The 16,290-nt window shown below is 44.0% G+C and overlaps 1 protein-coding gene across 20 annotated transcripts in view; it reads right to left on the bottom strand.

The window, feature by feature from the left end:
• Positions 1–221: 221 nt before the first annotated feature.
• TPM1 (tropomyosin 1) overlaps positions 222–16,290 on the bottom strand; it is a 28,045-nt gene continuing 11,976 nt past the window's right edge. For 4 of the 20 annotated variants that reach the window (XM_029236585.1, XM_029236584.1, XM_029236598.1 and 1 more), the window contains 7 exons: positions 14,538–14,671; positions 12,084–12,201; positions 10,790–10,860; positions 9,936–10,011; positions 9,418–9,480; positions 9,061–9,130; positions 222–1,057 (listed from right to left, as the gene is read on the bottom strand). In XM_029236585.1, coding sequence (XP_029092418.1) covers positions 975–1,057; positions 9,061–9,130; positions 9,418–9,480; positions 9,936–10,011; positions 10,790–10,860; positions 12,084–12,201; positions 14,538–14,671 — 615 coding nt within the window. In that variant the 3' untranslated portion in view covers positions 222–974. The other 16 variants (XM_029236588.1, XM_029236586.1, XM_029236594.1 and 13 more) reach the window with 7 other exon arrangements.

Genomic DNA, 16,290 nt, shown 5'->3' with positions numbered 1-16,290 from the left:
AGGCTTGGACTTGGAAAGTGTCCTTTGCTGCTTGGCTGTAACTTTAACAGACAAAAGGGATGCTGGCTTGAGTGCTTCTGGGAGGATGACACATGAAACCCAATTTCCTCCTGGACATTGGGATATTAATTTGCTTTAAGAAACATGTGTGAGGGAAGGTAGGTCGATCACACGATCTAAAGTTCACCAAGTAAAAACGTACAAATGACAGGACCACCCCATTTAGAAAATGTCCTACAATGTGCATTTATTCCATATCATTATACAAGGTTTCCATACAGTTATAACTCTTAAGACAATGTTTCTTCTTCACCATTGTATGTGGTGCCTAAATCTTTCACTTGAACATGGTGGAAATCCACATCGCATGCTATCCCACGAGCTGTAACGAACTGCAAATGTGCCAATTAAAAGAAAACAGAAGCCTTAGAAGAGCACGTTGGCTTACAAACCCTTGGCTTTAGTGAATTCTGCCAGACAGGATCCGTAGTCTCACCTCATCATTAAACCCAAGACAAAATAAATTAGTGTTGGACAGAATTCTAAATTGTACAATATTGAATGAAAGACCACAGTGGGACCTTTTGTTTAAAGTAGCACCAATCCACACCTGATTGTGTTTCCAACATTAATCTTCCTGTTCATGTATCATTGGCACTTTGAGTGAAAAATCTTTCTGCTTCAGCAAGGATTCCTGGACTAAGCATACTGTGTTGCTACTCTCTACGAAGTGTGGCAACGTCAACTTGGGAAATGGCACATTTAAATCATTGTCGCCTTGACACGGGCTTGCCTGTGTGTGTGTGTCTTTCCCACCCCTGATCTAGCTGGTTCTTTGTGGATGTATCTGTGACAGTGGTAAAAGTAAATAAAAATGCATTTAAGGGGTTTCATGGTAAGCATGGTGTTTAAAAACAAAACAAAACAAAAAACAAAAACAACATGAAAGAATGTGGTCGCAGCTAAGGAGGTTTTCACATGTTGTTTAACTCCAGTAAAGTCTGATCCAGCATCTGGTGCATACTAAGGTTTTCTTCTTTGGCATGAGCCACTTTCTCTGTGGTGGGATTAGAAAATTAAGTCATGAATAGCTGCGCTTTGGACACAGTAGTGGTTTGTACATTTAGGCAGGCAAACATCAATCACAAACACAGGATGAGATGATTAGGGCCAGGCATGCTCGTAAGACATTACTCATTTCCAGACAAGGACCTACGAAGGGGAAGCTGTCTTGGACCCGAAGGAACTACAGGCACAGCAGGTTCTCACAGAGTGGCCAGGTGAACCTCCACCAACAATCCACTGAGGACAAAATGCAGGTGGGGTTGGTGAAGGTTCACTGGTCATGTGCCGTGGGAACAGGGAGAGGTGCTTGCAGCACTGAAGTTAACAGCAGACGTTTCTGAGTTACAGGCAGTTAAGGTCTGAGAGTTGTGTTGTAACACAGTCTCACAGAAAACAAAGATGACGTAAATAGGCTTTCTGACAACTTTTTCAATGATTTATTTCTGTTACTCATTAAAAAAAAATTACCAACATGTTTCATGCACACTCCAGTAGGACATTCTCTTATTATTATTTTCACAGTGTTCTATTTATTATTAGCATGACATTCTCACCAGAATCCAACAACACTGTTAGATTGAATAAAAAGCATACCTTTCAGACAATCAGGGACTTCTGACATGAACTCCTGTTTTCAAAAGCTATTTTGCCCAAGCATAGGTAATCATATTTCAAACACTATACCAGATACTTAGAAGTTAGAAATATGAATATGTAATAGGAATATATATTATATATATCACATCCTATATATAATATATATATATATATATATATATATATATATATATATATATACTTATACCCATACACACCCCTCTGCTTTGGCTTTCTAACTTAAAGCAAGACTCAGTTCTCTGTAGGAAATAGAAAACATTTTTTTGGTCCTCATTATGTATCAGCTCAAACAAGAGGACCTGCTCTTGCAAAGACGAGTGCTGAATTGATTATAAACATTGATCCATATACACAGATGTAATTTTACCGTAAAAGCGGTTTGGGGATTAAAGAGAACTTAATTATTCCAGATATGAGAGGAAAATGCAGGCAAGGCCAGCCTTTCAACTGATTCATGTTCAATTCTGCAGAAAGGAATAGTTTTCAACCCTATTAGGTGAAGGTATGACAGTCTTAGATTTCCTGCCCATGGGCTGCGTTCCTAGAATTCAGCCCAGGTTCTCTCCCACTTAAGTTTAATCCTCATTCAGGGCCAGCTTTAGTTGGTTAGTTAGGCGGCGGTTTTGCTCAAGTTGCTGGTAGAGTTCGTCTGTACAGGTCAGCAAGCAGGTTAGCAGAAGAGAAGAGGCAGAAGGAAGAGAGGTTAGCTGGAGTTGGTGAGAGGGAGCTCGCAGACAGAACACAGAGGTACCTCGGGCGCCAGTCACTTGCTGAACAGGTTACCCTTACCCTGTGGTCAGCTGTCCTGTGCCCAGGAAGGGTGGATGGAAAAGGCCTGGCAGACTTAGGGAGAGCCAGGACGCCTCTCTTGGCAGGACGGGAGGGAAAGAGAGCAGCAGGATTCGAGGAGGAGGACAGAGAGAGGGTATGTTCCTCATGCATCTCAGTAAAACCACTGTGTAAACCGGGCTGAATGCAGCTTCTGGAAACAGCCTCAGGAACAGGGGCAGGGCTGGAGGCGAGCCCACTCCTTGCTAGGGTTCAGCTGAGAGCTTCCTGCGAAACCTCAACCTGCCCATTTCTGGTCACCTCTCCCTGGAACCCCTTTCATCTCCACTCCCAGGGCTGGCTTTCCTTTCAGGTAGCACCAAGAGGGGCTACTGCCTCTGCATTAACAGCAGAACTGAGCTCCCTGTCCCTCCCCTAGTTGCTGTGATACAGGGTGCAAATTCTGAACTCTCGTCCAGCCTAGATACAGGGCGTGTTACCCTACTCAAACAGCAAAAGAACAAGCATTTTATCTCCACTCAAAACTGACTTAAAATTTAACTGCTGACCTTCTGAAGAGGATGGCATTCTCTGGTGCTAGATGGACGTGTATAAAATGAATAAAATCTCAAACAGCCACATGGAGACCAGCGTGAAAAGCATTTTACACTCGGGCATGTAATCTGCTCACTTGGCAAGGAAGGCAGCCACTAGAGTCAGTCTGTATCTGCTGGTCCAGGGGATGCCCCAACAAGGACAAGAACCTGGCACTTACCATGAAAAGGTGGAGAATACATTATTGCTTCCAATGACGGTGACAACCTAGACCCACACAACTCTAACTTAATGATTTTGAAAAGCGATAATCCTATGCCCCGGGGAAAAGAAAAAGGTTCCGTCTCTAGCCCCCAGGTCTGTGGGGAAATTGATCAATTCTTATTTTAATTTTCTCTCATGTATGGTAGGAAATGGGGGATACGCTATATTCGTTGTACTTTCTAGCTTGGAACATCTGCTGCGTTGTCTTCTTTGTCCATCCAAATTTTCCGAATATTCGAAACCCCGGTCAAATGCCACCTCCTCCAGGGAGCGCCCAGTCAGAATTACTGTCTCTATTCCTTGTTGACTCTAAATGCACACCATCTGTTAGTTCAGACTTGCTTCCCTCATCTATCTTCCCACAAGATAGCCAGCTCATTGAGGGCAAAGAACATTTCTGGTTCATCTCTTTACCACATCCTTCCTACCTTTCATGGTATCTTGCATGTTTGGGGGGTGCAAAATCTATACCCCACTAGCACATTCACACTATCGCGTGGGAGATACCACCAAAGGCAGGTAGGATGTCTTAGTTTGCTGAGCCAATGTACAGCCAAACTGGGATGGAAGAACTCTGGAGAAATCCCAGAGAGTCTAGAGGGTCAATGTGAATGCGGCTTAATGACAGCTGTCCCTACCACATCCTCCTTTGGACCTGCTCCACTTCAGCTGCCATGGAACTGGTGTGCCTGGAACTCTTATATGTTTGCAAGTATTCTTCCCTCCTGTTCTACCTCCCCAATGTCTGGGATGTCTAGTGCCAAGCAATGCTTTTGGGGTTTGGTCCAACCAAGGCTCTTGCAGCAGCTGCCTCTACATATGGCCTGACCCTGTGAGCTAGAAGCCTGGGCCCCAACAATTCCTTGATAAAACCAAAAAGCTATTTATCCTCCTGTGCACCCATACCTTCTTGGGCTATTCCAGATTTGCCTTCCAATCCATCAGTTTCCCATTTCCCCTTGTAGAATATACTTATAGGAAGTGTGAAAATCTCCAGAAGGGCTTTCAAAGGACAGATGTGCCTCCAAAATTAACTGAACATCTGCTCAGCAGAACTTTCAGACTTGTCATTTTATCTATGGCAGAAAGCAGGGTTACTCAGAGAAGGGCCCACTTCTATTACTCTGAATTTTAAAAGAACAAGGCAGGAATCATAGTCAAAAGCAGGCCCAAGAAGCCTTAGGAAAAGATAAACGAGAATTACTGAAGACTTTACACTCTCAAGGGAGAGACACTGTCTAAATTATAAATTTTTAAAAGTCCACTATACCATTATTAAATACACTTACCTCTTAAAAAGAGTATTTTTACTCTCTTCTGAGGTTTTGTAGAGTGACTGACATTTTCAATTTGTCCAAATTTACTTGAATACAAGGGTATATAAACACTCTTAGGCTAAGAAAAACTATACACAAACAGATGAAGGTCACCCACATATAAAACACAGGAGAAATACAGCCAGACTGTTGAGGATGGAGAAATATCGGGAATTAAGAAATAAAAGTCCACATCATTTTTAAGTTCTAATTTTGTGATGTGTTATAAAAAAATCACTTAATTGCTGGTTTTGAATTTATAAATATAACTGATAAACTATAACTGAACAATTTCTACTTTTTTTTTTTTTTTTGCGGTACGCGGGCTTCTCACTGTTGTGGCCTCTCCCGTTGTGGAGCACAGGCTCCGGACGCGCAGGCTCAGCGGCCATGGCTCACGGGCCTAGCCACTCCGCGGCATGTGGGATCTTCCCGGACTGGGGCACGAACCCGTGTCCCCTGCATCGGCAGGCAGACTCTCAACCACTGCGCCACCAGGGAAGCCCTCTACTATTTTTAAGGGGTAAAAAAAAAAAGAACCAACTTTAATGGCTATGCTTTAAAGATGTTCACAAAAAAAAAAAAAGTTAATTACCACAAAGATTTACTGTAAGTACAACCCCTCCTAAAGAATACATGATGCGCTTAAGAGCACAAAAATAAATCTTGACTTGAACATAATCGTATGTTCCTTAAACCTAAGAATGTCATTTCATGATCAAAATGAAGGTGGCTGAGGAATGAATATACTTTTAAAAAGCTTTAACTGTTCTTTGTGCTGTAAAAGGATGATCAACGATAACCTCAACTTACACTGTTTGAATCCACATTCCTTTTCACCTTTTCTGATATGTAAGTTCCTAGCAATGTGGGGTGGCAGCCACACCCTCCCAAGCAGGACTATCTAAACACCAACACAGAGGGCTCACCACATCCCAACTAAACATCTGGCAGAGGAAGGCACTGCTCAAGGCAGATCTTCCGGCTCCAACAAGCAACATCCCCTGTGCAGAGGTTCTCAACCCGTACTACATACCAGAGCCATCTCAATCCCTAAAAAGACACACATGCCCAGGCCTCACTCTAACCCTTGCAAACCAAAACTCTGAGAGGGACCCAGGCATGGGTATTTTTTTAAAAGTTCCGCAAGAAACTACTGTTTTAGAGTCTCTTGGTATTAATGTATGATGTTCAGAATCGGGGGGGAAAAAAAAAGAGCAAAGCAGCAGCCAAAAATTAACCCTCATATGTGTGATGAAGATTTGGAGTTTTATTCAGTGTTGAAACTAAAATGTCAATAAATAAGAAGTAAAAAGAATAGCAAACAGAAATAGCTTACACAGTGTTTATTTTACACTGCAATGAGGAGCTTCTGTACAATAGGAAGCACAGTGTGTGCCTGGCCCTAAGGCAGGATGTGGAAAGAAAGAACCAGGGTCAGCTGGAGAACAGACAAACTGCAGAACTCAGAGAGGAGGGACATCCAGCTTGATGAAGGGGTCGTGCGAGAAGTGAAGCAAAGAGACTTATCTGCATGAAGAGAAAAGGTGGGAGAAAAAGGAAAAAAGTGGCACAACGGAAAACAGGGACGCTAAACTAACAGATGAGAGCAGCACTTGAAACACAGGTAAGAAGCAGACATGCAAAACCCGCTGCCAGCCGCACCTACAGGACAATGTCAATCCTTGCCCACCAGTGTCTGGACCCGAGGCCAGCACAAGCCCCTTCTGGGGGAGTTTCATTGCAAAAGACCCATGAACAGAACTTAAAAACAGATTTTAAGCTAAACCCACCTTTCAGAATATTTAACCATACTTAATGCTGAAAGTTTTTCTCATAGAATCACCACATTTTAGCACTGAGAGACAGATGATCTGATCCATCCCCTCATTTACAAATGAGGGAAGAGAGGATGGAATTCTCTCTAGTTTCCATGGTGACAGTCATGTCTCAAGGGGTAGTGTGGCGATTCTATAATCTATAAGGCAGCAGACACTTGCCAACACTCTTCAAGCTACCATTTTTCTGCACGGGTAAAGGAATGACAGGTGGGCCAGGAAACTGAAATTTCCAGCTTATGTGGAATTCAGTGCCATCTTTTGAGATTAAAAGGAAGCCTCTGTGAAACATTCCAGGTTAGAATTTAGAGGGGCAGAACCAGCTTCACATTCAGGTTTGGTTAGTAATATGTAAGTTAGTCGTGTATGCTCCAGGTTCTCGTGAGATTAAGACTACCTACTCCACTCTTACTGCCCAGCAGTAGTAAAAGCTGGGCCATTAACTCCCAAACTCATATAACACAATCTGTGTTTTATGTCCTATTTCTTTGACACAGGTTGTGGTGTTTGTATGTTAATTCTTTTATATAAACAGAAAATTAAAGGCTTGGCTACCCGGCAGAGGGTTCATTTCTGTCTAGAATCCTTGAAAGGAAAATGTGACTTTTTACAGCAACATTCTTTATGCTGTTCTGGATCAATTTCCCTTCTCTGAGAGCCTCAGTCATCTGACAGTGCTGGGTTCCTTAAATTTATTATTTCTTTTACGAAAAATGTTCACATTGTATTTAACTGAATCTCAGGAAACCGCCTTTTGATATTTCTTGGGAAATTCCTGCACAATTGCGTGGCCTACCAATTCTACTTGAGCCTAGTTTAATTTCCTAAAAGGACAGTGCCCAAGTCACACATATTCCAGTTCACTGCTTCATGGGAACAATCTAGCTGAGACAATGTGAAATAAATGGATTCTGAAAGGAAAATGGTTTTGTATAGACAGACAATCTACTTGGCCTTTATGTTAGTAGAATGTGAAAAAACAATGACTATCCTAGATTATGCAAAGACAGTGAGCGTAAAGGTGTAAAGATGGAGATTCTGGAGATACAGAAGGGAGTGGTGGCGAATTTATCATATTAGCATGAGGGCACGGGTGTGAGCAGGCAGGGTGGATGAACATTTACATGGAAGTCATATCGTTGAGAGCGTGGTCCAGCTCCTCGCTGATGGCTTTGTACTTCAGTTTCTGAGCGTACAGCTCGTCTATGACCAGGAATTGGAAGGCAGAGGTGCAAGGACATGGAGAGTGATCAAGAGATGGAGGGTGAGTGAGGGTGGCATGGACACCATCCCGACACAGCAGCAAGAAAAGGGCAATGCATGAAGGAATTGGTGCCGCAGCAGGTGGCCAATGCAGGAGGCGTGCGTTTTGTTTTTAATAAAATTGAAACAAAAACAAAAAGAACAAAACCCATTAGAAAATAAAACAAGAAACTCAATATGAAAATCATAACAAATACGGCAGGTATATCAGTAAACCATGTTAAACCCTGAACGAAACCACACAAGGCTGTCTCCTGGTTGGGAGAGGGGTAATAGAGCATCTTTCTTTTATAGAGCTATAATTTAATTACACTGGAGTAGTCAGCCACCTGCCACTATAAACAGTGGAAAAAATATCCAAGGGCATTGTTTTGAAGAAACAATTTGTGACTACAGTCTGTAATCCTTATCTGGCTCCACCCTGAAACCACTGACTTCTGGACCAAACTAGACCACTGGGGTATGGATTTCTGGGTGCCATCCAGACTACTCCTGTGGTCTGCCCACTCAAGCTGCCCTGGCTGGTCCAGGAGGCTTGAAAAGCGAGGAGAGCCACGCTTTTTATGGTGTTGCCGTGCCAAGTCTGCAATTCAGTTCTTCTGCGGATGAAGGTTTCATACTCTGCTGCAATCTGGCAGATTGCTTTGCAACCATTTGTCATTTTCTCTTTCCCACCAGCTTGGTTGTCATCTGCACCAACCTCCAGTCCCTTCCTTCTCTAGCCACTTCTGCCTTTGATGTATATATTTTATATATATTTTTCTTTCTTTTTCACAGCCTCAGAGCTCAACATTTAGGATTTCTGAGAGACAGAGAGGGTGTCACTAAAATAAAACCTAAATATCTTAGTGGAGAAGTGCTGAAGTATAATGTCAAAGTGTAGTGCCCTATTACCCTCCATCCCCCTGTCAGGATACACAGCACATGCCAAGAATTAGTAACTTAAAAAAAAAAAAAATCCAAACCCTTACACTGAATTCGCACTTGGGGGAAGACAAGTTGTGCCTAAAAACAAATCCATACCATTCTGGCAATAATGAGATACCACTTAAAGACAGAAAACACACCGGTCATTCTCACCTATGACCACCTCACTCAGAGTGAGAAATAAACCTGCCACACTTCTGAAGAGTGTGCAGTAGAGCCGTTTGGCATCTGCTGTTACAAAAAGAGATGGGCCCCGTCTGGTGGCTAACAGTCATCTGGTGAACAGAGAGTTTAAGAGCCACAGAATGAAAACCCCAAAGGGCAGACAGGAAGAATGTGCAAGAGCAAAGAAGTGTATCAAGGAGGACGCAATGATTGGAAAATGACTTTGCCGGGTCACTACTCAGCCATAAGGATTAAGTTAAAAACAAAACTTAAGATCTTACCTTCTAAGTCATCAATGCTTTTCTCCAATTTAGTTACTGACCTCTCCGCAAACTCGGCCCGAGTCTCGGCCTGCAATAATTCAATTTATTTCAATCAGAATTGGGAAGTTTTAGGTTTCCAGTAGCTACAAATATAGAGAAACTAGAGAATGAAAATCAAGCCTGGCACCCAGGAATGGGGTCTGAGACCACCTGCCAGTCAGTCACCACAGTGAGAGGTGGCGAGCACAGCTCACTCTCCAAGACCACCCCTGAAAATCCCTGGATCATTCTAACTTTAAAATGAAAAAGCCCTGAACAGTGCCGTAAAAACAAACTCAATCCAGCTGGCTTTGTCCACAACACCCTTAATATTACCTCCTTCAGCTTGTCAGAAAGGACCTTGATCTCTTCCTCATATTTGTCTTCCTTCTGCGAGTACTGTAATTAGAAAGAATGTTCCAGATGTCAGGCCATAGTTCACCCTATACTGAGGTCTTCTAATACAACGAAAGTGTCAGCCCAGCCAACAGATGTTGAGGATCTCTTAGGAGGTAATGGAGCCTCTGATATCAAATGGCATACAACAATGCATTCTCTGTTTTCCTGCCTATTGTTTTACATGGGATAAGAACAAGATAACTTATCCATTTGGCACTTGGTTTAAATTAAATTGTTACAGATGACTCACATACTCAAAATAAAATAGATTCTCCATTAAAAAAAAAAAGAATCTGTTATTGATAATCATCAGGAAATTGCCTCAAAATGACGCCATTTGCTAAAGTGTCTAACAGATTACTCCTTTCCTTGGCAGGGCCCCAGAAGAGAAAAAGGGGGTGTCTCTAGAGCAGCTCTTAAAGAAGCCTTTCCCCCACGCCGTGCTCCTGGCCTACCTTCTCAGCCTGAGCCTCCAGTGACTTCAAGTTGTTCGTCACAGTTTTCAACTCCTCTTCAAGCTCGGCACATTTGCTAACGTTTTCGATCAGAGGTAGAAAGGGTGGGAGACAAGCCAAAGGAAGGAGGAGAGAAAAAGGAGAGGGATGGGAAAAAATGAAAACCGAGTCCTAGAGAACAAAGGGCTGCCTTAAAGTAGCCAAATCATCAAGGTACTAAAACGCACAATTTTGCCATGGACACTGCTCCTGACCTTCCAACAGCAGAAAGGCAGGGTGACAAAATCCAACAACCGTGAAGTGTGATAATTTGGCTTCTTTTTTGGCTGCACCAAAGAGCATTTATGAAGGAAAAACAAAGGAGTATAAAGGACCCAAAGAAAGCACTTAAAGCAAGGTATAAGATAGCAGAGGGTGTAGTGAAGGTGCAGTCGTTATAAAAATGAACCAGTAGGCATTGGAAGCTGAAAGACGCCTGGGTTGCAGTTAAACCTAAAACCCACACATGAGCCATCAGTACCTTATCCTCTGCAGCCATTAATGCTTTCAAGGTCTGATCCATTATTCTTAATTGCTCTTCCAGCTGTCGAACTTGGCTGTTAGTGGACACAGGAAATGCACAAGGCCATTCTCAAAATCAGTGTGCAGGTAAGGCATGCAGTGATACACGCATTCATACACAGACACCCCACGCAAGTCCTCCGTGTTCCATACTCGTGGCTCATCCACATCAAATGAGCACTTAAGGAGCCCGGAGCTGAAACAGGTAAATGTGCAGCTGCCAGAAGGTCATGCTGTTTAGTCACTGCTCCGCAGCACCCCACACACAGCCTCCTGGCGCCGGGCCCGCTTACCCTTCTGAGAGCTCAGCCCGCTCCTCTGCACGCTCCAGGTCACTCTCAATGATGACCAGCTTACGGGCCACCTGCAGCAGAACAAACACAAAACACACACACCATGGGGCTTCCAAGCTCTGAGGAGGGGTGTGGGGTGAGGACTGGATCCGTCATCCCCTAGGAGTCCTTGCCTCCAAACAAGATGATCCTCTTTCCCGTGCACTGGAGAGAAGCGACTCTCCACCAGGCGTGCCCATGGAGACGAGACCAGAGGCTTCTGCTCACCAGGACCCAGCGTGGTCAGTTATGGGTGGGCTGGCTCATCTTTAGTCCTACCTAGGTGAGGCCTGTATAATTACATAGCAGCCAGACCAAGTGTGGAAGGAGGGAGAGAGATGAAGTCCACAATCTCCAAACTAGCAGTGTGATGAGACATACGCCTTTTATGCTGAAAAGGCGGGGCTGCAAGACAAGACTGAAAATAATCCTGAGAACTCCATCCATCTAGAGCTCTGTACCTCGACTCCCTCTGTGTGCAGCAGGCTACAAATGCCAAGAGAAACAGCAAGAGAGGCTGACATGAGAAGCTGCTGAGGTGACTAATGAGGTCAGTGGAAGAAAGGACCAGAGAGAAGGGATCCTAGGAAGCATTTCAAAATTAGTGGGCATAGTGTAACCTGGAGATGGGAGATGATGATGACGAAGAGTCAGTGCTGTTTCAGGATAGCCACAGTACATTAAGGGAAAAACTAAAACCTTAACACAGTCATATGGGCTCTGTTATCACACAGGAGGTTGCTTTCATGGGGCATGACCAGGAGGTGATTCACCTGTGAACCCTGAGGAGAGAGGAGGACAGACAGAAAGGCCTCCATGAATCTAGGGAGCAAGTGCATGGTCTGTGTCTCTACACTGACTGAACTGGGCTGTGCCAGGTGAATCACACTAGGGAGAACTGCTTGTGTGGTGACAGCATGAGAGGTCCCTTCCACAAAACACAAGAGGCCCAACTCTCCCTTCTCCTGACCAGAGAACTTTTGTCCTGGTCTTTGTGTGTGTGTTTGGGGCGGGGGGTGGGGGGAGGCATGGGGGCACAAAAAAAGCTTTGGTCTTTCCCAGTGCAACTGATGCCCTAGCAGGATCAAAATTGAGAACCGTTTTCTGGGGACAAAGGAACTCTGCTTCTCAAAACCACCCATTTCTGCTAAGGAAGCAGATGGTTTCACTGAAGAACGCAAGGCTGCACACTGCTCCCCCGCTCCTGGGCCCCCGCGGCTGGGAGTCCACAAGGCCTTGGGCCCCAGGATCTGACCTCTTCATACTTGCGGTCGGCATCCTCAGCGATGTGCTTGGCCTCTTTCAGTTGGATCTCCTGAATTTCCATTTTCTCCTCATCCTTTTGAGCTCGGCTTTCAATGACTTTCATGCCTCTGAAAAGGAAAACATGCAGGAAGGCCCAAGATTTAGAGGCGACCTCCACAAACTCACCCTGCACCACAGTGGTTTGTGAGGCTCAGTGTAACTGACAGACCGAAACAGAGCACAGAGCTACTTTTATCTTCCAAACCATGAAACAAGACTTTCCAGAGCTGAAGGCAGAAAAGACATACACTTCCCTCTCTCTGTTTATTGTGAATGAAAGGTTACACTTTTGGTACTGTTGACACTGTCCAGGCAGCTAATGTGAAATGAAAGGTACCATGTGAAGATACTGTTTGAATGTGGGAGGCATGGAGTCAAGAAAGGTCAACAAGCTTTACCTGCTATATAAATAATGGGACTTCTGCCCTTTTTTGGTGGGAAGCTTCAGCTTAAAAATGGACCAAAGTTAGAACAAAAGCAAACTTATCTTCATGTACTTCCTTCCCACAAAGAAAGTAGCTGTTCTTACCCCTTTAGCCACAAATGTAAGTATTAGATTGAACCAAATGAAATTGCTGGTATTTGACCACATCGGACCTGCAAAAATGGCAATTTCATGTGGGTTGACCTATATTTTAGAGAAGAAACTGAGTTTTGCCTATAATAAAACTCATAATAGAGGTGTTGAGAGGCAGGACCAACACCATCTTCTATGCTGATGTATACGTTTGGATCCTTCAGCATGGTGGTAAGTTTTAGAAAATGTTAATTGACCTATATTACAGATTTATGCAATAACAAATTGTGTTAAAACGGGACTCATTTACCAAAATCTAAGTAGGCAGTAAGATAAATAAGTCACTATTTTTTTTTTTTTTTTTAAATGAAGCACTACAGTGTATTTTAGGAGACCTGCATCTTGGCTCGGCCATAAATTCTCTTTGAGAGTTCGGGCAGGCCATACCAGTCTCTGAACCCTAGTCTCCTCGTCTGTAAAACCAGGGGACTGGAGTAAATGATCTCTAAATACCTTTTTACTCCAATGTCTAACACTGCCAGACTGCCTTCCTTTCAGGTTCACTAACAAGTGTATTTCAGGAAGAAGCCAGCCACAAAACCATTGGTTATATGTATACTGTAAGAGATGAGAGTCATCTTTAAGAATTCCAAAACTCTTGATTAGAAAAGAATCAATAATCAACAGTGAATAATGAGCTGAAAACTTCAGCTTAAGAGCTTCTTTAATCCTAAAGTCTGAAATCACTCTTTATCCATGGTGGCAGGGGGCAGAAATGCACCTCAAAGACGGAGAAATGGACAAAATGACTGACTGCATGCACCTGCCCAGGTCACAGCGCAGAAACACACTGCCAGCGTCTGAGACATCACAATACTTTGTCATCCCTCGAAGGGCAGAACTCTCTCTAGTCTTGTGGAGTCTTTCTTGGAGTGCTTCCAAGTAATATGAGTACAATAACTTGAGTACAATAACTTGAACAGTTGAACATGAGAGAAAATGCCTGGTGGAATACACGATGGCTGATATGGCCCTGGTTTTCCTTTACTACCACAAGGCTGAATCTTGGGATAATAAGTCAGGTAGAGCCAGGTCATAGTGGGAGCATGCTCAGCAGACATGCAGATCTGACTGTACTTACCTATGCACGTGTGTCTTATCGGCTTTACTAAGTCCAAAACAATTTACTTTTGTGGATCGTATTTCTGTTTTATCTGTGCTTTCTCTTCCTCTCATTTCTTGGGCTCTTTGACAACTGACAGCCCATACTGTATTTACCTCGGCCTAAGCCTCCTTGGTATATTTCATGTTTTTTAACATCTTTATTGGAGTATAATTGCTTTACAATGGTGTGTTAGCTTCTGCTTTATAACAAAGTGAATCAGCTATACATATACATATGTTCCCATATTTCTTCCCTCTTGCGTCTCCCCCCCTCCCCCCCTCCCTATCCCACCCCTCTAGGTGGTCACAAAGCACCGAGCTGATCTCCCTGTGCTATGCGGCTTCCTTGGTATATTTTTAAATAAAGTTATCTTTTTAAAAAAATTGCATAATTGCTCCATGGTCAGTAGGAATTAAAGAACCAAAACACATCCCTAAAACCTCCCGTTTACACGTCCATCTCCCTCGCTGGGTGGTGAGCTCTAAGAGAGCAGGAATGGCGTCTTTTTCTTATTTGAAACCTTGGGGTTTAAAACAGTGCTTTGCACAAAGGTGTCCCACTAATGTTAAATGAACAAAACCATTAGTTGCACCTGGATCAAGTCAGGAAATAGTGCCACCAAGGTACTGTAAAATTCTTAGAGGCCCAAGATCAGAGAAGCCCTCCCGTCCCACCAGGAGGAAAGGCTGTGCTAACAGGTGGGCTGGGCGAGGGGTCCTCACCTCTCACTCTCATCTGCTGCCTTCTCGGCCTCCTCCAGCTTCTGCAGAGCTGTTGCCAGACGCTCCTGGGCACGATCCAACTCTTCCTCAACCAGCTGGATGCGTCTGTTCAGAGAAGCTACGTCGGCTTCAGCCTGGATAGAGAGAGTGAAAGGCGTTTCAGTGTCGGAGAGAAAGTGAGGGTAGTGCCTTCAGGAGGGGCTGAGACTGAAACACTGGTTCCAGATGGGAAGCCTGGGCCCTGTGCTGAGCCACCCTAAAGTGTGTTACAAGCCCTGGTCAACTCTGGGGTTGTCGGATACGTTCATCCATTGACATACCCAGTGAATGTCCACCTTGGGGTATATGCAGATCCACACACACCATCCTCATCGGACAAAGCGACCATCAGCAACACTCTCTCACTTGGTTCTCTTCCTCCACGGATTTCAACACGCTGGCTTTACCTGCCTGTTAAGGGGGAGCTTCATCACAGCCACCTCACTCGGTGGGGCCTGAGGTGTGGACAGAGGCGATGGGACTTACCCAGGCTCAGTCACACAAGACGAGAGCAGCACAGCGAGGACTCGGACTCAGGAGTCTCAATTCTCCTTTCTGCTGATTGTGTTCTCAAAGGGGCTTTATTAAATATTTTAGGAACTAAAATATTTTTAAATTCAGTGGTTCTAAAATATACACCATACAGAGACACAGCAAAAACTAGCAAGCCCCCTGCCCTTCAGCACCCCTTTAGAATAACTGGTCACACTGGAAGAGGGCCAAGACAAATTTCCCAAGCGTTTGTGACATACGCCTACAGGAATTTCTCACAAGTCAAGGTTGCTACAAAAAGAGCTTCAAACTCCTTAGAAGAAAAGCAGTACAGATACTGTTTTTACTCGGTATCTATCTCTGAAATAAGATGTTTCTTTTTGGGGGACGCAATGGTTACCTACAGTTATGAGCATTTGTTACTATAAGCCTTAGCACACTTGCAAGCCTGGACCGGTCCATTACATACACTTGCATTGATGGCTGTTTAAACATTATGCACTTAAGTGAAAGACAGAATTTGTTAATCTGGTACTGTTTCCTCATCCACTCTGAATGTGTGCTTTTCCTGGGGTGATGGGGTTTTTAGGACACTTGGAAGTTTTCTAAAAACTACAACATGCACTTTGGGACTATGCTGGCTCTCTACCTACAGTCCTGTCTTCCTTACTCAACTGTAAGCTTCTTATGTGCAAGGAATCACAATTCACTGCACAGAGTATGGGCTCAGTAAAGGTCTACTGAACAAAATGAGTAAAACCAACCTAATTTAAACAAAAGCAACTTTTTTAGTTTCTGGACCCATGATACACAGTTTGAAATGCACATGTAGTTAGAGTTTACGATTATGGCCTTGAAGTAAAGGAACACGAGAACATTCTGCTCTTTGCTCATCTAGATTTGTAAAATTTTAAAAGTCAAGTTCTCTCTGGGAAAGAGAGGTGATTAGGGCATCTACAATCATGGTGAAGGACTTTTTATAAAAACATGCAAATACACTTTTATCGCTTCAAAAATTAACTATGGGGCTTCCCTGGTGGCGCAGTGGTTGCGAGTCCACCTGCTGATGCAGGGGACACGGGTTCGTGCCCCGGACCGGGAAGATGCCACATGCCGCGGAGCGGCTGGGCCCGTGAGCCATGGCCGCTAAGCCTGCGCGTCTGGAGCCTGTGCTCTGCAACAGGAGAGGCCACAACAGTGAGAGGCCCACGTACCACACACA

Source organism: Monodon monoceros, unplaced genomic scaffold (assembly GCF_005190385.1).
Source record: "Monodon monoceros isolate NGI ecotype Baffin Bay Population unplaced genomic scaffold, NGI_Narwhal_1 Super_Scaffold_21, whole genome shotgun sequence".
NCBI classification, from domain to species: Eukaryota; Metazoa; Chordata; class Mammalia; order Artiodactyla; family Monodontidae; genus Monodon; species Monodon monoceros.
This window is presented reverse-complemented; position numbering and strand designations above follow the sequence as displayed.